Raw genomic sequence first — 27,121 nt, forward strand, 5'->3', positions numbered from 1 at the left:
GAGTGTGGCATCAGGCCCTCGGCCTGGTACTGCAGCTGTCCTGGGATTCAACTGTTCTGGCGGCTTGCCTCAAGTTGATTCCTGGAGCGGTAGCCACACTGACTGTTGGTGATGACTGCAGTCCATTGAGGGCAAGGTCCAAATGCCGGGGCCCAAACTGGTGTGCTGGGCATGATATCAACCAAACCAGCACTGCTGGGAAACACCTGCCCGGTAACAAGAAGTTGAGCAGTGTTTGTGGCCGATGGCCATGTAGCAACTCAGCATGACTCTTGGCCCCAAATGGTACTGTTATGTAAGAGATTAAAAAATGAAATTACCTCCTCAGCCAGAAAATCTTGTACAGATTTGTGCATCTGCATCTTAAACAGTCAGGTAAGGCGTTCTGCCTCACAGTTCGACTGTGGATGGAAGGGAGGTGCCTAAATGTGGCAAAATCCATTGCGTGTACAGAAGTCCTTGAAAGATTGCACCACAAACTGAGGACCATTGTCCAGAGCCAGGACGCAAGCTAAGCTTTCTAAGGAGAATATCTTTGACATGGCCTTGACAATCGTATCTGCCACTGGATATGGACAATGAGCAACATAAGGAAGATGAGAAAAAACATTGGTTGCCAATAAACAGAAAGTGTTTAGAAAGGACCAGTGATGTCAATGTGGACTCTTTCCCAAAGCTGTGTAGGGGCTGGCCATAGCATTAAAAAAATGTGCGGTGCCACCTGTTGACCTGAACACTTGGAGCAGTCTACCTCTTATCGATGCCCAGCCTAAACACCTGACAATACACAAATACTTTTGTGTGAGAGATTCCTCAGTGACCCTGATGTAATAAGTGAAGCACCTGCCATCGATGAGCCATTGGCATCACTACGCAGAGAGTGAACTCTTCTGTAGACTGGGGAATTGTGCCATCCAAGAAAGAGAAGCAATGCTGCATCACATAAAAGTACTGAAGCAAGTCCAATACCTGGTCTGGTGGGCTGTCGGGCTACCATTCTTATATCATGCGTATGACTTGCCAGAGTGCTGGAGCTGCTGATGCTTCACCTCCATATCCAGTTGCAAACAAAGCAGTTCCTCCTAGTCAAATGAGAGGTCAGAGCCTGTGGGAAGCTGGAACAGAGCATCCGCATTCACATGGTGCAGCTTTGGGTGAAAATGGATCTCATAATTGTGCTGGAACAAGATCAGAGCTTAACACTGAAGACGATGACTGGCTTTGTCAAGTATGATAGGTGACAGGATAAAGAGGGAAACAAAGAGCTTATGGTTGGTAATTAAATGAAATTTTGCAACATAAAAGAACACTCATTTTTTTAAGGCATGGCCTATTTTTTCCACCTGGTAATAATGTTGCTGAACAGAGCTGTGCGTTTTGAATGGAAAGGCTATTTGGCACTATCTGAATGACAGTGAGCCAGAATTGCCCACACCCTGTACTCGGACATGTCTGTGGCCAGGACCAGATGCTTTCAGGGTTGATGTGTTGCAAGACAAGGCACTGAGCAAAGACTACCCTTAAACTGCACAATGAATGTTGCTGCACACTACATTGCTGTTGTGCCAGAACTTATGTTTGCAGTGTAGTAACTTGCAGGTGATTATTTATGCCATCCCTGTCCAGTCCTATACAAAACTCTGCTCTCAGACTTTTTGGCCCCTGTCCACAGTCATATAATAGTCTACTAGGCAAAACAAACTCTTAAATTCAGATAGCTGAGTGGTCAGCGCGACAGAATGTCAATCCTAAGGTCCAGGGTTCAATTTCCGACTGGGTCGCAGATTTTCTCCGCTCAGGGACTGGGTGATGTGTTATCCTAATCATCATCATTTCATCCCCATCGCAAGTCGCTGAAGTGGCGTCAAATCGAAAGACTTGCGACCGGTGAATGGTGTACCCGACGGGAGACCCTAGGCACACGACATTTACATTTACCTGAGGCCTGTGATTTCTGATGTATGTTTTTGATGCATGTAGAGGCAGTTTTTCTTCTTTTTATCCAACACATATTTATTCCTAGATACTCTTTGCATCATATTGTATATGTGATGCCTGAATTTTTCCTGGTGTATACAAATAATTTACGGGAATGCAGCTGGGTGACATTGTCAACAACTGCTGATATTTCGGTAGGATGCCAGCAAAACTGCAGCAAGTAAGCATTACACAAGGGAATTTAAAACCTCGATTTACACAGAAACACACACACACACACACACACACACACACACACACACACACACACACACTGGTGCCATCACAAACCAAAGATTACCAATGCCAGAAGTTATTGATAGCGAAATTAATAATCAATGCATGAGGTAGAATTAATTCTGAAAAAAAAAAACCTACAACATCTCACTTTATAAGGTTACTAGATAATTTCATTTCAACTGCATCCTTAACACTATCTCAAAAACTGAAAGTGCATGCCACTATCTCTGTGTTGCTATATTCTGTGGGATGACCAGTAACAAGACAATATTCTGCAGTGGCGAATTTGCTCAGCTGTAGTAAACATGTTTGCCCCTAATGTTCAGTACACTGGTCCTCCATTGTGTTGATAGTGTGACCAATATATCACAAGCCACAACTGCAAGGAATACGGAAGACACCTGCCTTATGCAAACGAAGGTTATCCTTTACAGAACTTATAGGCGAAAAGGCTGTAATCTTTGGTGCCGCCTCAGTTTGATTATCACTTACCCGGAGCACAGTTGTTAGACAGTACAATGCATGTCTGTTCTATCTTCCACTGTAGCCATTCTGACAAAAGGTGACTAGATGTGCCACCTCAGCTGATAAATTCTCAGGGTCTGAGATGACATGGCCCTGTGAACCAGGGTACGAAGTATCCTTTGACACTGAGCCAGATGGTGGCAACTGTCAGCCTGCAGATACAAGTCAGTGCCAGTAGGCTTCCTATAAATGGTATGTCCAAGCATATCATCAACCTTCCTCCTGACCAACCTATCAAGGAAGGGAAGGCAGCCATCCTTTTCCACCTCCATTGTGACACAAACATTTGGGTGGATTGATTTCACATGTTCTGAAAAGCCACTGCTAAGAGTGCAAACAATAAAAGTTTCATCTGTGTATCAGAAATGTATGTTTCAAAGCTGCTTACACCAAGGTGTGTTCCCCAGAGTCGTCCATAAACAAATTGGCAATAATAGATGACAAGATGCTTCACATCACAACTACATCTGCCTGCTTGTAGTACTGGTGATTGAAGAAAAAATAAGTGGAAGTCAATACCTGTTGAAATAGGTTTGTTAATTCAACATCAGTCCTAATCTTAATCAACTGTAATGAATCAGAGAGAGGAACATGAGTGAAGAGAGAGACCACATCAAAACTTACTGCAATAATAGTCATTTAAACACATTCCCTCTAATCAATGTAAGATATCGGCCGTGTTCTTAATGTGATGCTCACACTTACCCACCAAAGGGCTCAACAGAATAGCATGGCATTTTGCTACATGGTATGTCAGAGCACCAATGTTACAATTGGACGAAGAGGAACACCTTCCTTGTGGACCTAAGGAATGCCATATAACCTAGGGGGAACAGCACAGTAAGAATTAAGACTCTTGATAGTCTTGTGTGACAAGGAACTTTTCTTTGGGAGGTTATTAGTCTTTCTATCCACACTTTTTGTGGGGTCAACACCAAACCTGTGATAGGCTGAATAGACAGTTATTTCACTTACAAACAAGGGCAGCGGTACCTTTGTTTTGGACAAGCAGAATTATGTTCAAAAGATGCAGTGTTTACTGTCAGATAGAAGGGGTTGTTTCTCATTTCAGCCTAGTCAGTGAATAGGTAGTCACATGCTGTAAAGATTTCAATTTCTTCAAGAAGGTCAAGTTTCATGCCTTTATTGTCACATGCTGGATACTAGCTAAGTTTTGTAACTATCAGTATTTATATACACATCCTGTGAAAAGTGAGTGAGTGTGTTACCAACCGTCAACCACAATGGTAGCTGATAGGTGGATACTAAAAACAAAGCCACTCATATTGTTGCGGTAAGTTTTTGGATCCAAATCACCATAAAGATAATACTCATGGTGATACATTAAACATGTTCCATCTTCTTGTCACAGAACCAGCAACTAGCATTACACAAAGAAACTGTCATGTAAACTCCAGGGCACCATCTGAAGACAACCCTGAAAAGGTTAAAAAACTGATTTATGCAATAAACAAGATTTCTGTATTTATATTGAATAAACAGTTAGAGGTTTGTAAATGTCTGTATTGAATAAGCTTAATTATTACTTTTTTTATTTGTGTAAGTAAAGCATGCAAATACTAAAGTTAAAGCATTGGATCTCCAGGTTGGAATACCAACAATATTAGGAAAAGGATAGATTGCTACTCTTGACAATGATGAGCAATCTATCCTTTTCTAATTAATAAAGTTAAGTCTTTTATTATTTGTAATATTGATTTCACACAAAACTGCAAACAACACCAGGACCAAGAATTCTGAAAAAGGACTATGTTCAAGCAACACTTTTGAATGCCTGCACATACTAATTACACCACCTATTTGTAACCTTCCATTTGCTCCAGTTCCTTCCAAGCTCCATATATAAATGTATGTGTATATGATGATGAATGATTTCTTGGAGCCTTTTCTAAAAAAATTCCAGCAGATTTTAGAGAGTTCTATTTGATTAAATTTGGAAATAAATCTTATTTTGTTTGTCTTCAAACAACCTAACACAGAAAACAGTATAGCTACCCTAAGAAACTAATGTTTCTCCTTTTAATCATCTGTACAGATTTCTACCATTCTATTTCTTCAGTCAGTTTCTATTAAATTAATAAAGTTTCTCAATGTCAAAAAAAACAAAAAAGAGACAAGGGAACGAACTCACCTGCAGATGAATGATGGGTGTCTCAGAGAGAGACTTATTCAAAACTCAGAAAATCAGACTGGAAAGGAACAAAAGATTATGAATGGGGGAGGGATTTGTAGCAGTTCCACCTGCTTTATTCCTTTGTTTGTTGTCCTTGGTGTTGACGTACTACGTTGCTACATTTGCTGAAAAATGGGGTTTGTAATTTGGACTCTGACTACGGTAAATAATGTAGCCGACAGATGCACAGTTACATTCCACAGTGTTTTACTTTTGGTATTCACAACCCCCCAATAAAACACAGTGATATGGCCAGTGCGCTATTGTGTAACTTTCAATAAGCCTCATTAATAGTTTGCAGACAAACCTCCAGATACTGCTACAATAGTTTCCTGCTGAACACCTTTGAGCAGTAAAACCTAACCACAAAGTTCACAGTTCTTGAAGAATGATTAGGTACATATGGAGCAGACACTGTCATTGTTTTTACACACGGTCTAATTGCTTAACACTTATTCCACAGTTAAATTGAAGCATTGTTTTTGTTCTAACCAACACAGGTTTCTCGCCTGAAACTCAACCGTGGACTGACTGTCTCGTGACCAAAAATCGAGCCCTTATATATCATCACAATAATAGGTGCTGAAACTACACTTTGTTCAAAGTTAAATTTACAGAAATTTCAATTAAACCTTAACTCATTAAATTAACTGAATACATAAAAAAAATTCGTTCTTTTAACAGTTTCTTCTACTACAAGGTTTAGACCGAATTATTTGTTTAAATCATGAAATTAACATATTCTTCTTCTTCTTCGTGGATGGATCACTTAGGACCATGCGTAATCAACATTTGTTGGCCTTCCTTTTCGCCCAGTATTCCTTCATAAACAACGAATGGGCTCGCTTTCGTTGGTAAACCATGTATGTCAATTAGTTTTTCTCTCTTCTTCCTCAAAACCCCGGGTATTTGTGATTTTTCTGATTTCATTTCTATCATGTAGATTTGGAGACCCTAATTCTCTCAGGTCTTTTTCCGTCTGTTTGTACCAGTTCGGTCTTGTAGTTTTGTTCTTTAAAAATGTATGGATTTTGTGCATTAATCTGTTTTAGTCCATTCTTTCTAAGTGCCCCATGAATTGGATTCTTCTCACGCGCATTGTGTCTGTTATTTTGGAGATATTTTTATATATTTCTGCATTGGGTTTTGGATAATGTACCCCATCTTTAGTTCTTGGTCCTAGGATTTTCCTCATTATCTTACGTTCTTTCACTTCTAATTCCTCTCTTAGTGTTCTGTGTTGAAGGTTTAGTGTCTCAGATGTGTAGAGAGCTTCGGGTCTAATTACTGTTGTGTAGTGTCGTATTTTGCAGTTCCACGAGAGACTCTTTTTGTTGTAAATGTTTTTTGTTAACTGAAACGCCGTCTCCATTTTCTGGACTCTTGATCTGACAGATTTCTTTTCATTACAATTTTCTGCAATCCATTCACCTAAATATTTAAATTCTTTTACTCGAGAGATGTAGTGATTACCAATTTTGAGATCAGAAGGTGCATCTTTGACGTCAGTCATAAATTTTGTTTTTTCAAATGAAATTTGTAATCCTATTTTAGCTGCCTGTTCTTGTAATAATTCTAGCTGTTTCTGTGCATCAGTAATGTCTTGTGCAATCAGTGCCATGTCATCAGCAAATGCTAAACAGTGTAATTCTATGCCCTTATGTCTTGGTCCCAGTCTGTGTGCTGGTGCACCTGCTTTTTTCCATTCTCTAACAACTTTTTCAAGAGCACAATTGAAGAGCACTGGGGACAGTACATCCCCTTGTCGTACTCCTGTGTCTATTTCAAATTCTGTGCTCAATTCTCCCATAAATTTTACTTTGGATTTGGTCTCCGTGAGTGTTTCTTTTATGATGTTTGTTGTCTTTTGATCTAGTCCAAATTCTGCTAATACTTCAAAAAGGGATTCTCGGTCTATACTGTCATATGCTTTTTTAAAGTCGACAAACGTGATGACATAACTTTTGTTTGAAGTACTATGTAAATATTTCATTGAGTTTTTCAAGTTAAGGATTTGTTCTACGCAAAATCGACCTTTTCTGAACTCACCTTGGTATTCGCCTAGTTTTGAATCCAGCTGAGGTTCTGCGCGGTTTAGTAGGGCTTTAGACAGAATTTTGTATGTTATTGACAATAAAGAGATTCCACGATAGTTGTTGCGGTCTGTTTTACTTCCTTTTTTGTACAGAGGATGTATGATTGCAGTCTTCCAATCTGTGGGGATTTTTTCAGTTTTCCAGACTTCATATATAATTTCTTTGAGTTTTGCAATAAGATTTTCTCCTGCATTTTTCTATAATTCTGCGATGATTTGGTCTTCTCCTGATGCTTTGTTATTTTTCAGTGACTGAATTATCTCTTTAATCTCTTGTAAACTTGGTGGCTTTGAGTCTGGGTTTCGTTGTGTAGGATGGAACTCAAATTTTCCTACAGGCTTTTCACAATTCAGTAATTTAGAAAAGTATTTTGCAAGAATTTCACAGTTTTCGGTGTTGGTATGAGCAATTTCCCCATGGTCATTTTTGAACTGGAGTGATGGAGGAGAGTACTTCGTTAATTTTTGTTTGAAATTAACATATATAATTATGCAAACAATACTTTTGACAAAACTGTTAATTACTTTGGAATTAATTAAGGGCTGGTTTTGCTAACATGATTTTGAATAGAGTCAAATAGATACTTTTAAGATTACTAGTATTTTGTCTTCCAACTGTTTATAATTAGTACAGAATTAGTATTTGTTAATACGTCAACAACAGAATTTAATTTATGAAACAATTACTGATTTCACCCTATAATGAAAGATACTAACTAGGAATAGTCAAAATATATTAGAAAATCAATTACATATATAAAACTAAGCACAAAATTAGATCTGGGGTTATATTCTTTAAAACAGAGCCAACTTTTCTCTTTTATGAAAATACATATTATACTCGCATATGTTAATGGTAATTAGTTGAAATTGAAAAAACTAATTTAAGGAGGCATATGGCAAAAAAATAGGAGAATTAAAATGGTCCCAGCTTGCTTCATCACATCACCCCCTCATTGGATTGACCAGATAGATATTGCAAATAGAACTGGCCTTACGAAAATCACCATACAAAATAATTACATATAGTGTATTGTTGTACAATATCACAAAATACCCACAAGTTATACTTTTAACAAAAATTATGCATCTTCATCATAAGTGATGTCCTTTTTTTGTTAAGCAAAGATTACATTTTAAAATACATATCACTTTGTACAAGTCCTGTCTTGCTAAACAAAATAAATCTTCATGGGTTGCAATAGACAGAAAATTTCACTTGTCAATGTTTAGTACTTTTCACAATCACTTTCACATTTTTAATGAGCCTTTATACACTTTCTCACCAAGCTGTCCATGCCTTCAACAGGTCGAAGTGGCAGTTAACAAGGAAATGCACTGATGTCAGTTGCCTTGGAGGCGGTTCCCCTCATGAAAAAATGAGACAAAATACACTCACTACATTAGTACACGTATGCTTCTAACATAAGTCTAAGAAAAAATTGTTTAACACCAATGACAAATGATAGTCATAACTTCATAAATATACATACATACATTACATAGTTCTCATGATATTACTATAATTTCTATTATTATTTCTAGCTTACCTTGTTAGCTAGTGGAGTGCATTCTCAAAAATATCCCTACAGTAGAGACAGGCTCTCTAACCATTAATACCCTAACATTATTTATTATTTTATTATTTCTTTATTGTTGCATTGTCCAACAAATAAACACCTGCTCTGCTTATCTAATGCAAAATTTTTTTAGACTGAAAAACAGCCCACAGTAACAGATTCTTAATGCTAAGGCAAACTTAACTCTCATTACAGATCAGACAAACTGTTGTTTCACTGTAGTCTAGCCTGAAGGGCGATATACGTACAAACCTTGTTTACTCTTTCCACACGCATTACTCCAAGCAACTATGTTTAAAGTTGGAATTCCTTATGTTAGAAAAGGCTGTACCTTGACACAGATAAATAGTTATCTCACATACACTGATTGCATTGAACACAAAAACTTCTTTTATACCAAAATGAATATTAAGACCTCATATTTAAGATGGTTTATACTGCACACTGTCTCTGCTGCTGCACCAGTGAGCTCATTACTTCAGATATTAATTATCCTCCACACATACTGACACCTTTCATTTTCAGTTTAACTTACCTTTTTGTTTGACAGAAAATCTTTAACCGTGGTATCACTTTCTTTTCTTCCATCCTCTTGTGAATCATTATTTATAACTAATATGACATAAATAGATATTTAGGTAACACTGAAGAAAATTTTTCTAACATATTTCTATACTGAAGTATGCTACTGCACAAAATCACTTGAAAGTAGAAGATAAAATGTTTGTGATACACTTATAAACTACAGATAGGATAGGAGAAGAGTTTGACTGCCTCATAAAACATGAAAAATGAGACAGACAGCTGGGATAAGCATTGTCACCACATAATGAATCCAACACGGAATGTTGAACCCCCTACCAGCTAATTGCAAAGGAAATTAGTTCCAAACATTACATAAATGCTGAGATTTTGAATCATCAAGAAATTGCATTTCAACAACTGTCCTGCCAATTCCACAATTAATAGTATCTCTTGTTTCACACTCTGTAATAGCTTACCAGTAGCACCAACAATTTTTATTCTAGAAACTTGCATCGCTACCATGCCCCCTGTGTTCTTAATAGATTCAGAAAATGCCTGTTAAATACCATTCAAGTCACTACCACTGCCCAGTAAACACTTAACATGTATATATTGTACACCTTCTGTCGATACATTTCCTTTTTACTTATCATGTGATCGTCATACAACAAATCCTCCTTAATTCTTTCTTTACTACACACATTGCCCTCATTATCAATTACAGATTCAAATACCCCATTCTCATCACTACTGGATTCGTCATGGCTATCATCATTACACTTACAGTCAGAATCAGACACACTTTCACTTACATTATGATTTATATTTAGTACTTCTTCCTCTGTTTTCTCTATTTCAGTCAATTTTGAATCTACAATTTTATTTACTTATTCCAGTTTTTCCTCTACCACTACAGCACACTTGTTTTCTACCTCAGTTTCTGAATCATTTCTAATGTGATCAATCCCGTTGTCAAGTTTAACTCTTATTTTCAGCACATGGCTCTCGAAAACCTCCACGTTCCTACTATCGTCGTCACAAAGTTTCTCTCTCCTACACCTTTACTATTCAATGTTAATTTCTCATTAGTATTATGTACTTCTTTCTTTATACTATTTTCCACCCTGCTAAGTCTTCTCTCAAATTATTACTGTCTTCTTTCATATTTATATTATTCATAATATACCTTAACATTGCTTCCACATCTCCATATGTCATAAACTTTTGCCCTTGCTGACTGTCACCACTAGATTCCTCCTTCTTAACCTTAATGATCTCACCCACTTCAGTACTGTTTTTGTCCATTTTACTCTTTGCAATAGGACTTTCGTCCCCATCCTTCAAAGTTACATTCATGTCTGATTTATAGTCAGCTACAGAACCAGTCACTTAGGTCCTTCTATTCATTTAACAACTTAACCTCTACAGCTTTGTCCTCAGTCACACTGTCTTGTTCGTTAAGGCTGCTCATTATTTATCACTTAATATAAAACAGCTTTTGCAATTAATTACCTTGTTTTTTAATCACTCATCGGCTGCTGCTCTGCTGTGGTTGTTGTTGTGGTTGTCGTCTCGGTCCTCTGTCTGCACGGCTGTGGCAAGTTATAATTCTCTCGGCAGGGTGTCTTGTTTACCTCCAGTCAGGTGTGTCAACCTGCGTGCTGATTGGCTGCTCCTGTACTCAGTGGCTGCTTCCATAGAACCAGCTCGCTGATTGGCTGCTGTCATACTTCTTTGTTATGTAACTCCAGTGTTGATTGGCTGTGTCACCTCTTCACTGTAAACCACTGTTGGTTTCAGTTTTCAAAGTTTGCGAAACCTTGTTTTATTGTGGCTACTTACAATAATCCTCACCTGGCAGGGCACCACATTTAGCGCTTCCACCAGCTTTATTTCTTCGTTTGTTGTCCTTGGTGTTGACATACTGCGTTGCTACACTGGCTGAAAAATGGGGTTTGTAATTTGGACACTGACTACTGTCAGTAATGTAGCTGACAGATGCACAGTTACATTCCACATTGTTTTACTTTTGCTGTTCACAACCCCCCAATAATACACAGTGATATGGCTAGTGCAGTATTGTGTAACTTTCGATAAGCCTCATGGATTGTTTGCAGGCAAACCTCCACATACTGCTACAGTAGTTTCCTTCTGAACATCTACGAGCAGTAAAACCTAACCACAAAGTTCACAGTTCTTGAAGAATAATTAAATACATATAGAGCAGACACTGTCATTGTTTTTACACATGGCCTAATTGTTTAACACTTATTCCACAGTTAAATTGAAGCATTGTTGTTGTTCTAACCAACACAGTTTTCTTGTCTGAAACTCGGCCGTGGACTGACTGTCTCGTGACCAAAAATCGGGCCCATATATATCATCGCAATAGTAGGCACTCAAACTACACATTGTTCGATGTTTAATTTACAGAAATTACAATTAAAACTTAACTCATTAAATTAACCGAGTACATAAAAAATTTCCACCATTTAACAATTTCTTCTACTACAAGAGTTAGGTCGAATTATTTGTTTAAATGATGAAATAAACTGATATCGTTACGTAAACAATACTTTTGACAAAACTGTTAATTACCTGGGAATTAATTAAGGGCTAGCTTTGATATTGATATGTAAACAATACTTTTGACAAAACTGTTAATTACCTGGGAATTAATTAAGGGCTAGCTTTGCTAACATGTTTTCGTATAGAGCTAAAAAGATACTTTAAGATTACTAGTATTTCGTCTTCCAAATGTTTATAATTAATACAGAATTTATATTTGTTTACAAGTAAACAATAGAATTTAATTTATGAAACAATTACTGATTTCGTCCTATAATGAAAGATACTAACTAGGAATAGTCAAAATAAATTACATACATAAAGCTAAGCACAAAATTAGATCTGGTGTTATTTTCTTTAAAACTGAGAGCCAGCCTTTCTCTTGTATGAAAATGCAGATTGTACTCGCATATGCTAATGGTAATTAGTTAAAAGTGGAAAAAAAAACTAATTTAAGGAGCCAGATGGCAAAACAAGAGGGGACTTAAAATTATCCCAGCTTGCTTCGTCACAGGGTGGCTCTAAAATGGAAATGCATCAGTTATCCATTATCTACAGATGAGTCGTTGCTTCTATTCATTTTTTTCTTTTAAAACTTTTGTAGTCAGTAGCAGCTCAATTATTATTTAAATTTTGATTAATTCATTGACCTGTTCCCTTATAACAGTATATTTATCAATTAAATTGTAAATTTGGTGTTTTGTTTAAATATTTTGACAAAAAGTTATTTTTCCCCCCATCTTTACACTTTTTTTAATGGCTACTTCTAACATTATTGTGATGTAAGGACATATCATAATAATTGTTTCAAAAAGGTGTCCAACAACAAAAGCTAGTACTTATAGTGTCCTGTAATGCAAAATTTGTAAAGAATATGACTATTACTTCAGGCAGGAACCTTTCTGGTTTTAGTTTTGATCCTTGCATGTTATGTGCTCACTTTGTTTTTGGCTATATCCACTGTTTAGTAACAGGGTATTTGTACAAGACATTGACACCTATTGCATTTGAAAATGGTATGTAAGACCGAAACTGGCCAATCATGCAATATATAATAAACTGTAAACTTTTTAAAAACAGTTGAGAGGAATAATTTCAAAATGTCCTTTAATGAATTAATATGTATGTTCTATTTTGATGGCAATGTTGTAGAGTGTGGATTAGAAACTGATATTTTTTGGTAATGGATATATTTTATACCTGATATACTGATGATTCAGAGCAGTACTATCATAACTACACTTTAGGAGAAAATGAAGTTACAGTGCCACTGTGTTGTCCAAGCTAATGTTTTGTTTGTGAAATAAAATCGTAACTGCCCCGCTTACTGATCCATCATACATAGAAGGTGTCCAAACATATTAGGTACAAACTTCATATATTCTCAGTGTAATATCATCGCAACTGCCTTTACAATCATTTTGCATTCTTATCTTCAGCAGCTTGGTTGTCTTTTAACATAACTGCCTTTTATGATTTTGTTTCACTGAATTGAAGCAGCAGATTGTTTTTGTAGATATTTATCCATTTTGTGCTGTGTTTATTGTGTAGTATCAACCAGTCATTAGTGCCATAAGCATGATTATTGTATTTGAATGATCATTTAAAGGTATTGTAGTAACAATCAATGAATCAGGTTACAGTACAATGTGTTGTGTTGTATACAGTCAATCAAGGTAACTTTTACCAGTCATGGTATCTTTGTACTACTTATCAAATTTGTTTCAGATGGCTGCTGCTTCATCTATTTGCATTATTTTTTACTAAAAGTAACAGTTTTACTACTACCATGATTTCTAGTTAATATTTCAGTTGTATTTCCAATGTCCTACAAGCTCTTAGGCTTATGATTATCCTTTAATTGTGTTGGCTATGAACATCGTTTCTGGTGACAGTGATTTAATTTGAACAACACCAGGTCGATACAAGTATCTTGATATTTCAAAGTAAACCTGTAGTATTGAATTAACACTGTTTGTTTTTACTTCTTATTACCACCTGGTTTCCTTCTAGCACAATCTAACTTTACTCAGAGCATTAGAAATAGGAAAACTTCTTTGTTTTTTGAGACTGGTCTAAAGTTATCCTGAACGATGGTGTAACTTTGTACCAGCATTAAAACTGAAATTTTACTTTAATATGGTGTAGTTAGCACACATTTTCAGTTTTCAAAGCGCTCAGTAACTATAGATGTAAAATGTCAGAAAGTCTGTTGTGAAGTGTAATTTATTTTATGTCCAGTATTTTCAAAAATGGTAAAAAGTGGTACAAAGTTATCCTAATTGATTGTTTAGCCTGACCTAGCTTACATTCTGTCTTTTGGTTGCAAGCATAAAATGAGACATTCCAGATTAATGTTACAAATGGCTTTAGAAAAAGTAAGAAAGAACAATTTTCCGCAACCAGACTCTTCATCAGAAAACGCAAAACATGAAGGTGTGCCCCGTAGGAGCAGTCTTTCATCCAAACAGCAAACAAACAACAGTCAAAAAGGTAATATAGTAATGTGGTTCTAGGCTAAACACTATTGCACAGATTGGTCTAAAATATTATTATTATTATTATTATTATTATTATTATTATTATATTGATGATGGAAAAAGTGGTGATTCTTCTGTAGAGGAAATTCCAGTGTCAGACGATTCATCAGATTATCAATCATCACATTATTCTGAGAGTGATGATAGTGAATCACTGGTTTCAGGTACAAAGGAAAATGAGTTTAAGCTTAATTTATTGGGCTGCACTAATACATTCAGCAGTACTGCAAAAACGTCATAATAAATCAGTGGAGTTATTCTGTCATGAGAAATTATTATTATATAGAAATTCCACATGCTTGCCAAAAAGTGTAGGAAACAAAAAATAACCAAGAAGGTAATAATACAGTTGCACATTAAGCACTATTGGCACAGATTGGTCTAAAATATTATGATTATGATTATTATTGTTTAGCTATTGACGATGGGAAAAGTGGTGATTCTTCTGTAGAAGAAATTCCAGTGTCAATGATTCATCAGAATATCAACCATCGCATAATTCTGCAAGTGATGATAGTGAACCATTGGTTTCAGGTACAAAGGAAAATGTGTGCGTAAGCTTAATTTATTGGACTACTCTATACATTTAGTAATATTGCAATCTTATTATAGTAAATCAATGGAGTTACACTGCCATGAGGAATTCTTCTTCTTCGTCTTATTATTATTATTATTATTCCACATGACTGCCAATTAGTGCGGGCTCTCGTAACTGAGAATTCAGATGGGGTAGATAATGTTGTCCATGGGCAATCAGCAGACAACCCTGATAAAACAGCCAAAACAACTGTAAATAAAAGCACAGGCAAGTGAAATTATTGAAGCATAATTGTTCTGTTACATTCATACCAACCTTTTGAATTCTTTAGAAAGATATGTTAGAACGGTAACTTCTCGAAAGTTTTTTGGTACAAAGTACTTAATAACAATGGAACAACAAGATATTTTAAGCAGCATTCGCAAGTTTAAGTTTCCAGGTTGATTTCTGGGAAATACTAGAACTTTCAATTCATCATGCAATAATGTTTAAGAAAGGCTAGTTATAATAGTATTGCTCTGAACCATCAATATCATATATGTTTCCCAGATACAGTAATTTTTCGGTGACAAGCACATGCATTTACTTGAGACATTCTGTTGATTTTATTTTGTCATGACCTTTGACTGTCTCTGGTACTTGACAGGTATCACTTCATACGAAAACTGAAGATTATTCATCCTAGGCATTTTTATTGATTCCTGGTAGAGTGATTAAGTTGTCATTGCGTACTGCTGCTGTCAAAAGATTTAAGTGTGTACTGTATCTGTGTGCTGATTGCTGCTGCTGTTGACTTTTGTGCTTACTACTTTATTCTCGTTATCTTGTGTGTTCTCTGAAATGGAAACACGAAAGTTCTCATTTTACACATTAGATTGTCCTTGCAGATTTTTTTCGTGCAAATTCTTAAATAGAAATATTATGTCATGTTCAACTTTGATTTTGTCAATATTTTCATGTAGTAGACAAATATCTCAATATCTGTTTTGTTCCCATTATTTTGCTGGAAGACAGGTAAAGGATGCCAGAAATGATATATTAACATTGTGCCTTTTCCCATACTTTAGTGGTCATGCAGCAAATTCATAAACTGACCAGAATAAATGTCTGTCTTGGGTTCTTCGGGCGACGTTCATCTAATGATTTTTCTGACGTTTCGCCAGGCATTGTCAAAGCTTCACTCTCCATTGCCGGTGGTGAACTGGAGGCGAGCTCGCGGCCGCAGACTGTATGTACCTTGCGCGCCAACGTCCGAGGGCTTCTCTGCGGTCATTTCTGGTGCGGTTCTCCTCTTGCTACCCTCGACGGTCGTTCGCTGCAGTACAGGCAGCCAGGATCCATTTACCTTAATGCTTTCCTCTTTTTTGTTGAAACTGTTTGCGTGTTTTTGGATTTCTACAGCTTCTCTGAACAAGCGCGTGTGATAGTGCTTCTCTACAGCCAGAACTTCCGTGTCGGCGAATTTTATTACGTGGTCGGTCTCATTCAGTGCATGCTCTGCCACGGCCGATTTCTCCACCTGCCCCAACCTGCAATGTCGCTTATGCTCTTTGATACTGGTGTTAATTGATCGTCCAGTCATTCCGACATAAACTTTTCCGCATGTGCATGGTATACGGTATATTCCCGACATTGCAAGTGGGTCTCTTTTCTCCTTCGCCGATCTAAGACACTCTTTGATCTTCCTTGTCGGTTTGAAAATCGTCTTTATGCCGTGTTTGCGCAATATACGGCCGATTCTGTCCGTCACTCTGGGAATGTATGGCAGAAAGGCCGTACCCGACATTTCTTTTTCTGGTTCCTTACTTCGCCGAGTGTTTGGCTCTGTTACACTTCTAATGTAATTTGTGGAGTACCCATTGCTCCGCAGAACAGTTTCCAGGTGTTGCATTTCTCGTTTGAGGTGTTGAGGCTCACATATTCGTCCTGCTCTCATTACGAGCGTACTAATCGTGCCTCTTTTCTGGCTCGGGTGGTGGTTTGACAGATTGTGCAGGTATCGGTCCGTGTGTGTTGGTTTCCGATACACACTGTGTCCCAGGTTTTCGCCGTCCCTTGTGACCAGCACATCTAGAAATGGCAGTTTCTTGTCCTTTTCTACTTCCATCATAAATGTTATGTTGGCATGGAGGCTGTTCAAGTGTCTCAGGAATTCACCGAGCTGTTCTTCACCATGGCTCCACACCACGAAAGTATCATCGACGTACCTTTACCACACCTTAGGTTTGCAAGTCGCCGAGTCCAGTGCAAACCTAAGGTGTGGTACAGGACCGTCGATGATACTTTCGTGGTGTGGAGCCATGGTGAAAAACAGCTCGGTGAATTCCTGAGACACTTGAACAGCCTCCATGCCACTCGTGCTGGCGAAACGTCAGAAAAATCATTAGATGAACGTCGGCCGAAGAACCCGCGACAGAAGCCAATAGGCAGTTTGTCAACAAGTGGCCACGAAAGCCTTAACAATTTTGTAATGTACAGTAACATTGTACATTCAGTTTGCTAATCAAGCAATGTCTTGAAACTCAACTCTAAGTGTTTTAAGATGATTTCTCCACCAATGATGTCTTGCATATTGCAACCAAAAGCTGAATAACCATATTTGATGTTGGCTTTCATGTTTGTATGATGTGTGGGGGAGACTAAAAAAATTATATGCACATCAAATAGATTCAAACATTTCTTTTAATTTCACAACTTATTTTTAGTATAGTTCATTTTCACACCAAACAGATATGTAAATATTGTCTTTCACTCCTGGTTATGATTGTGTAGGTGAAAATGGGTTCACATGTAGCCATTGCGGCAAGGCATTCAATCGCAGATCTCGTCTTCTTATGCATGTGAAATATATTCATGAAGGTGCAAAACCATATGAATGTGAGCAATGTTCAAAAACTTTTGTCCGAAAGGAAGATCTGGCTCGTCACACTATTCTACACTCAGGCATAAAAGGTATGTGAAACCGTTATGTAGTTTATTGTAGTAGGCTTTCTTGTAATCTACTTTCCAAAACTGTGATTCTTTCTTTTCATGTTTCTAGCACACAAATGCCCAATTTGCCAGAAGAGCTTCGCCATGAAATCTTCATTGAAGATACATCTTTTGACACATACAAAGGTATCACATTTTTTCAGTTTTCTTAATGTTGTTATGTAAGGAAATTCACTGATACATTCTGAATACTGTCCTCAATGTGTGTTTGTCATAAACCAGTTTCCAAACTACTTGCTTATGATTATATGAAGTAAGTTACGCTTTTTGAAACAAAAATTTGTAAGTATATAGGCATTAACCCTTCTTGCATCTTTAATGAAAAAGTAATATGTAAATATGACAACATTCATAGTAAATTTCATGATATACAAGGCATATATCTGAAGTAAGATCCATTTGAACATAAGTACACAATGAAAGGTTATTTCAAAAAAGTAAATTTATTTTCAGAAAGTACATACTTCACTGTATTTTTCGACATAGTTGCCAAGTTTGTTCAAAAATGTATTGTACCTCTCAACCAATGTTAAAATAGTGTCTTCATAAAAACTTGCCTCCTGCTCCGATAACCAAGAGTTCATTGCCGTTTTAACGTCATTGTCGTCATTGTAACGGTTGCCACTGAGGTGTTGTTTGAGGTGGAGGAACAGGTGGTGATATCTCAGTGCAAGATCAGGACTGTAGGGTGGATGGTCTAAAACTTCCCAGCCAAAACTGTCCAATAAATTGCGGGTCTGACCTGCAGTGTGAGGTCTTGCATTGTCATGGAGAAGGACAATTCCATTTGTCTACATGCCACGTCTTTTGTTTTGAATTGGCTCTGCGTAGCTTTCTCAGGGTTTGGCAGTACGCTTCTGCATTGATAGTGGTTCCTCAACCAACAAAACACCATGCCTATCCTTAAACACCGACGCCATGATTTTGCACTGAGACAGAGTCTGTTTGGCCTTCACCTTTACAGGCGAGTGTGTGTGTCTCCATTCCATGCTCTGTTGCTTCAATTTGAGCATGATATGCGAAACCCATGCCTCGTCTCCAGTTACAGTCTGACTCAAGAAGCTGTCACCTTCTTCGTGACAGTGTGTCAAGAACTTCATCGCACACTCAAATCTTTGGTTTTTGTGGTCCCCTGTTAGGAGTTTCAAGACCCAACAGGATCGTAGTTTCCTAAACTTTAGGTGTTCAGAAATAATTTCATAAAGCACTAATCTCGACACATCTGGAAATTCGTTTGAGAGACCTGTTATTGTGAAGTGCCTGTTCTCACGAATCCTTTCAACTAAAGCCACCAAATCGTCTGTAATCAATGAAGGGCAACTGGATCAGTCCTCATCATGGACTTCGTCACGGCCATCTTTGAGTTCTTGTACCCACTTACGCACTTTGCTTTCACTCATAACAGTATCACTGTACACTTCGCAAATCTGTCGATCAATTTCTGCAGTAGACAGGTTCCTTGCTGACGAAAACCATGTCACTGATGGAACCTCACATGCGGCGGGCGAGTTGATAGTCTTAAACATTTTGAAAGCACAGAATAGAACCGTACATGTTAGCTACAGAGCTGAAACTGAGCACAGTTTTTCCCGAGGCATGCCAGTACACGACGCACGCACTCATTGCAGTATGCGCACGAACTACTAGTGTCTACAACAAAACGGACCCTACTTAAAAAAACACACCTCGTACATACAAACGAAATGATGAAATTGAGAACAAGACATGACACATATAGGCCTCGTGTAACAGCTATTAACACACAAAGAAAGACCCAGATTTATTTGCTCTGGAAAATAGTTTACATTTAGTACATTCTGTTGTTAATTAGAGTAATGAAGTGAACATAATTGCTATTCATAATGCACATTGTTACTGTCTTTTTAATGTTCTTTAGAATATGTTAGATGTTTCTGAAGATATTTTATTTCAGATTTATGTTAACAGGACAGAATAACAAAATCAATTGATGACAAATTCAGGTAAATGAACCCTTCTGCTTGAGAAGTCTGGTGTAATTTGGCACCAGTAATATACTGATAATGTCAGCCTACAAAAAAATCCAGTTGCATGATTTTGCATACATTGTCAAGTACTGTTATGAGCTTGTACAACAATTCATGTAAGGCCTCCCATATGATCCTGAGTTCCAGAAATATTAACTCTTATACAGTTGATGAAAGCAAAAGAAATTAGCTGAATTCATTGAGAGACTGCTGTCATGTGGAAGAGCAGTGGCTGCTATACAAACTGCTTCATACCGCTTGCTTATCTCTCAAACTGGTGGATTAGTCCTTATGTAATGCTTAGGATCGTCAAAATGATTTGTTAAAACCTGGAAATTTCTGAGTTTGTCCATCAATTGTAATGAGAAAACTTTTAATATAAAATAAGTGCCTACACAACTGTACAGGCACTCTCCAAACATAAAATTATAAGAGAAAATACTCAGCTGTACAAACAAAATCTGAACTTATGACATCACTTGGGAAAGTGAATCCACAGCATAATATTGATAAAAAATAACTGTTTCTTGTTAGTTAATTGTATCAAGAGCTATGGTGTCAGCATTCACAGTAGCTGTGAGCTGATTTCATATCATGGGAATACAAATACCTGGGATTAACAATTTGTTGAGATATGATATGAAATGATCACATAGGTAAATTGGGTGGCAGGCTGTGGTTCATTGGTAGGATACTGGAAGAATTCAGTCAGTCTGCAGAGGAGATTACTAGTATAACACTCATGTTGCTTGACACAAAAGCACTCCGTCTTCAGGCCACAAGTGGCCCATCGGGACCATCCGACTGCCGTGTCATCCTCAGCTGAGGATGCGGATAGTAGGGGCATGTGGTCAGCACACCACTCTCCCGGTCGTTAAGTTTTCTGTGACCGGAGCCGCTAATATTCGGTCGAGTAGCTCCTCAATTGGCATCACGAGGCTGAGTGCACCCCGAAAAATGGTAACAGCGCATGGCGGCCCGGATGGTCACCCATTCCAGTGCCGGCCACGCCCGACAGCACTGAACTTTGGTGATATGACGGGAACCGGTGTATCCACTGCGGCAAGGCCATTGCCTCTGCTTGACCCAATGGAGGATATAACTGAAGTGCTAAGACACCTGTGACAGACACTTGATGAAAGACAACAATAGATCCATCAGAGCTTATGTACTTCATTTCATAAATAATTATTATGTAAGAAACTGAGAATACATTATAGTCTTCTACATAATGCTCCCATAGGGATCATGAAGACAAGATTAAAGTAATTAATTACACCTACAAAGGCATTTAAGCAGTTGCAGCTTCTGCCATGCTCTGGACAGTGGTTTGTGAAGTATAGATGTAGATGTAGTTGTTGATATAGAAGGAGCTACTACATATCTTGTTGTGACTTCTGCATTCACATACTGTGTGTGATGCTGTTTGGGACACTTCAGACATATTGTAAGTGCTTTAGTCTGCAGGTGAAGAATGTAGATGGTAGAAATACTGTGCAATCAGAGCTGTAGAACTGTAGGAAACATATTTGAACTTCACGAACAATGTAACTGAGGTAGATTAACTTACTCATTTGGATGCTGGTTGCTGATGCTATTGTATTTGTTGACAGCTTCAAACACATTGTGAATAAGGTCTGTAGGTGGTAAAAGGAAGTTGAGTTTTTTAATTGTGCAGAATGGGCATCATCCAGTAAAAAGCGGGGTGTAGAAATAACAATTTTGACTGTTTCATTTGGTGAATACTATACTATTGTCACAAAGCAAATGTAAATATCCAGTGTAAAACACTGCATCAAGTTTCAAATTCAAATACCTCTATTTTGGACATAATCCAGTCTGTACAAGAGGCTGTAGTGGTTAGGGAGAGAGATGATGTTAATTGTTCAGAGCTGATGTAGCTATGCCGATGCACATTTAGCAATCACACAAGTTGTAAGTCCAGAAACAGACACAGATATGGATGTGTGCGGGTTAAGAATTGTTGTGGCAACCCTGGAACACTGATTGAAGATTTATTCCTTTGAGTATTGGTGTACAGTTTGATATTTATCTCATCTCCTCAATGATGTACAATAATGCCAAGAGTGGCTGTATTGGGTATTCTCTTTTCATGTTGTCTTCTTCTCCGAAAACGTCCATTCAAAAATGCAAGTCCTCATCGCATCGGGATGTGGGGATTAGGATGTAGCTCAGTAAGAGAATGAAAACTTGTCACTTCTGCATATTCTAACTTTTAATCAGTGCCAGTACATATGTCTTCATTGCACCAGCTGAAAGAACCGACAGGCACCAACATGGGTGAAAAAAACAATTGAGGTACCAAAAAAAAACTGATGGTATACCTTTAAATTTTCTGTCAGCTTACTCACATATAATCATGCCTCCCTACAATATTTTTGCTGCACAGGGATAGCGTGAATAAGAATCATTACAAATATTTTTTTTTATTTGCGTAGGCCATTTAAAGAACCTACACAACTCCCCCACCCCCCACCCCCCACCCTCCCCTCCCATGCCCACTGTATACTGGTGTGCCCATATAACTGGACATCCGTATACAGTTGCAATGCATTTACACTATATGCACCTTTTCATCTCTGTTGTTCTTTAAACTCTTGACCTGTCAGGGTACTGAGACCTCTATTCGTGGCCAAGTTTACCTCATTTACTCCTGGAACATGACATCACATAACATATATATCCATTTTTGTTGAATGTAGACTTTACTACTGCTACTTACAAAAAAATTTTAAGGGTTTTATCAGCAGCTGCATTTGAATTCAGAGTCTATAGTTTGATTGTTGGAATCCAACCACTGCTATTGCGACATTGTCCGGCGCTCACAGCTTATCTGACATATGCTGCATACGCACTTGAGTTTGTTAACACTGTCATTAAGTTGCGCTGTCCATGAGTGTGCTACAATTTCACTTATTTACCCAGAGTCAATAAAAGTGTTCATCCCATTGTTACAATGTTGTGTACTGTGCATAGTGAAACCATCAATGCTGTAGTGAGTAGGTTCGTCATTTATGGCCCTGTTGTAATCCACACATTTCAGTTGTTGAACCAGGCTCACACTACAGCATCCCAAAGACACTTGAATGGGTTCAACGTAAGTCTACAATTCCATATTTGTTTCCATACCCTCTCTGTGATAAAATGTGTTTTCGATACCAGTGTCCACATAGAATATAACTGTTCATCACTGTCTAGCACTGGCACACATTTTTCATGGGAACATATGGAATTCTTGCTTTCAAACCTTCAGAAAATGTTTGTAGCTCATTTACAGTTATTAGTTCATGTATGCAGTCCTGGAAAACATATTCAGCTTTACAATTCACCATATACATACTTTTTACATTTCATCATTATTACGATAACCTAATTACTTAAATTTTAAAATACGAGGTGTGGCTGGAAAAAAACCGGACTAGTACTGGTGAAACAATAAAACGAATGCAATAAGGCTGAAAGTCGCGTGGCCTGTCACGTGACTCTCGCTCCACCTACTGCTCGAGTTTCATCTGCCTCCTGCACTCAGTCTGCCCGTGGCGTCTGTTTTAAGTAGTTGACGTTTTGTCTGTGCGTCAGAAAATGTTGAGTGTACAGAAAGAACAGCGTGTTAACATCAAATTTTGTTTCAAACTAGGAAAATCTGCAAGTGAAACGTTTGTAATGTTACAACAAGTGTACGGCGATGATTGTTTATCGCGAACACAAGTGTTTGAGTGGTTTAAACGATTTAAAGATGGCCGCGAAGACACCAGTGATGACACTCGCACTGGCAGACCATTGTCAGCAAAAACTGATGCAAACATTGAAAAAATCGGTAAACTTGTTCGACAAGATCGCCGTTTAACAAACAGAGCAGTGTCTGAGTTAACAGGAGTTGACAAGGAAAGTGTTAGGCAGATTCTTCATGAAAGTTTCAACATGAACAAAGTGTGTTCAAAAATGGTTCCAAAGTGTCTCACAATTGAACAGAAGGAACGCCGAAGAATGATTTGTTCTGACATCCTGGAAAACATTGAAAGTGATCCCACCTTCTTACAAAATGTTATTACTTGCGATGAATCGTGGTTTTTTACTTACGATCCCGAAACTAAACGCCAATCGATGCATTGGAAAACTCCTGGTTCTCCACGACAAAAAAAAGCACGAATGTCAAAATCGAAATTCAAGGCAATGATGATTGTTTTTTTTTTTTTGACATCAAAGGGATTGTGCACATTGATTGGGTACCAGAGGGACAAACAGTGAATCAGCATTACTACATTAGCGTCCTGGCTACCCTACGTGAGCGAGTACGGAGAAAACGGAACGATTTGTGGAGAAAAAAGTCATGGATGCTTCACCAAGACAATGCCCCAGCTCACAGTGCGTTGTCAGTGAAGATGTTTTGGCAAAACACAACATTCCCATCTTAGATCATCCACCCTACTCACCTGATTTGGCCCCCTGTGACTTTTTTCTTTTCCCTAAAGTCAAGTCAGCTTTGAAAGGAACTAGATTTGAGACTGTTGAAGCAGTAAAAGAAAAAGCGACGGAAGTAATGTATGGACTTACCGAAAATGATCTGCAGCATTGCTATGAACACTGGAAAATTTGTATGGAGCGGTGTAGAGATCGAGGAGGAGAGTACATAGAAGGAGATAACATGAAATTGTAAATAATTGTAAATAAATGTTTTTTCCAGCATCAGTCCGGTTTTTTTCTAGCCGCACCTCGTATACTGGCATGTCGGGTTTGCATATTTCTTACTCTGTACACATACTTTTTCATATGACATTACATTTCTTTACATAAATATTGTACGAAAATTTACATAACACTGCACAGAAATTATACATACAAGACAGTTAATATTACGTACATTTCTTGTGATTTTGTCTCGTGTAACATTTTTCCATTTTTGCACTATCAATTTTTTTATCCCATTTTGCTCTCTGACATTACCCTTTTGAATGTTCATTTGTGAACAATCTGTATTCATAGTATCACCGTAACATTACACAGATTGTCATATTTTTCAATCTCATTTTCCAGTATTGACATAATATTTGCATACAACATTATCATATGATGTGTACAAATTTTGTGTTCTTACATCACACCTGACACAAGTATCCATCATTACATATGCTGAGGAAAGAGAGCTTCATAACATGAAATCGTGATAAACCTATATAACTACATTTAGCTATGCCTCTAACAAGTTTACTAGGATGTATCTACTGGTCTACAGAAAATGCTATGGACAGGAAAAAGCATTCATTTTTACTTTGGTACTGCAAGCCCTTGTTCATCATTAGAAAACTATTGAATACATCATTTCATGACTATCTACTCTTATTAATCCACTTACTTCATGTTTACTATCTACTGGTACATTCTGACAGTACACTATTGTGTTATAAAAGTGTCATCATCAACAGCAAACTGTGTAATTCAGCATCGGTGACTTACACTTCCTTTTGCTACATGATATCACTCTTGCATATTCTTCTGTGCTTTATGAGAATTATGCCAGTTAAATAGTGTAAAACAATGTTGAGATAACTTGTCTTCATGTGCAAATGTAGTGTAATAACTCGGTCTCATGTACTTGTAATATTTGGTCTGATTCCTTTCATTTGGAAGCACAAGACCTAAGTTCAACTTTTTATACATCTGGCACACTGTAGCTTATTTACACACACATTCACAACATCACATGCACACATATTTTTATACATATAATTATTTATTTTGGTGTTTCTTATGCTTTGGTACCAAACACCTGACTATTGTGTTTCCTGTTTTGCCCACTATGTAATTCTGCATCGTTTGCTGGAAGGACACTTAAATACAAACATAACACTAAGTGCATAGTTTGTAACGAAGTAAAGCTGGGATAAATTTTACTTCCCCTCTTGTATTGTCATCTGCCTCCTTAAACTCATTTTTTTCAAATTTGAACTAATTACCATTAACATATGCCAGTATAATCTGTATTTTCATAAAAGGGAAAAGTTGGCTCTCAGTTTTAGTGAATATAACACCACATCTAATTTTGTGCTTAGTTTTATATATGTAATTGATTTTCTAATTTATTTGGACTATTCCTAGTTAGTATCTTTCATTATAGGGTGAAATCAGTAATTGTTTCATAAATTAAATTCTGTTGTTGACATATAAACAAATATAAATTCTGTACTAATTATGAACAATTGGAAGATGAAATACTAGTATTCTTAAAGTATCTAGTTGGCTCTATTCAGGAACATGTTAGCAAAACCAGCCCTTAATTAATTCCAAAGTAATTAACACTTTTGTCAAAAGTATTGTTTGCATAACTATATATGTTAATTTCATGATTTAAACAAATAATTTGGCCTAAACCTTGTAGTAGAAGAAACTTCTAAAAGGAATGATTTTTTTATATATTTCAATTAATTTAATGAGTTAAGTTTTAATTGTAACTCCTGCAAATTTAACTTCGAACAATGTGTAGTTTCAGCACCTATTGTTGTGATGATATATAAGGGCTCGATTTTTGGTCACGAGACAGTCAGTCCACGGCCGAGTTTCAGACAAGAAACCTGTGTTGGTTAGAACGACATCAATGCATCAAATTAACAGTGAAAGAAGTGTTACACCAATAGGCCATGTGTTAAAGCAATGACAGTGTCTCTTCCATATGTACCTGATTATTCCAAAGAACTGTGAATTATATAGTTATGTTTTTACTGCTTGTAGATGTTCAACAGTAAACTATTGTAGCAGTATGTGGATGATTCGCCTGATAACTCTTAATGAGGCTTGTAGGGAGTTAGAACAATAGTGCACTGGCCATATATAACTGTGTATTATTGGGGGGTTGTGAAAAGTGAAATTAAAGTACTTTGAAACACAACTGTGCTCCTGTCGGCTACATTATTTACAGTAGTCAGTGTCGGAATCCACAATCCATTTTTCAGCCGATGTAGCAACTTGGTACGTCGACACCGAGGACAACAAATGAAATAAATAAAGCAGGCGGAAGCACTACACGTTGCTCGCTGGTTACTAATGCGTCACACTTTCAGTATTCATATATTCAATTTCTGTCAGCATGCAGTTCATTCTTTATCAATTTTTTTATGTGTTGTAAGAGTGCACATGTTTGTGCTGCAGTTGTCATTTTGACGTATCCTTTTGCACGAGGAAAGAAAAGTGTTGTCATAGGCGGGGCACAATCCTATCTCTCATAGTATATTCAAGACTTAATTTATATTCCTTCATTCCTCATGTAGATATTCCCTTGCACGTAGCACGTAAATATCCACTTGTATAAATATAAGTAGCTTGTACA

The 27,121-nt window shown here is 37.3% G+C and overlaps 1 protein-coding gene across 1 annotated transcript in view; it reads left to right on the plus strand.

The window, feature by feature from the left end:
* Positions 1-27,121, plus strand: part of LOC126416768 (gastrula zinc finger protein XlCGF57.1-like) — a 252,168-nt gene that overhangs the window by 197,717 nt on the left and 27,330 nt on the right. Inside the window, exons 11-12 of the mRNA XM_050084613.1 lie at positions 17,555-17,734; positions 17,823-17,899. Coding sequence (XP_049940570.1) covers positions 17,555-17,734; positions 17,823-17,899 — 257 coding nt within the window. The remainder of the gene's footprint in view (positions 1-17,554; positions 17,735-17,822; positions 17,900-27,121) is intronic.

This window comes from Schistocerca serialis, chromosome 8, assembly GCF_023864345.2.
Source record: "Schistocerca serialis cubense isolate TAMUIC-IGC-003099 chromosome 8, iqSchSeri2.2, whole genome shotgun sequence".
NCBI lineage: Eukaryota > Metazoa > Arthropoda > Insecta > Orthoptera > Acrididae > Schistocerca > Schistocerca serialis.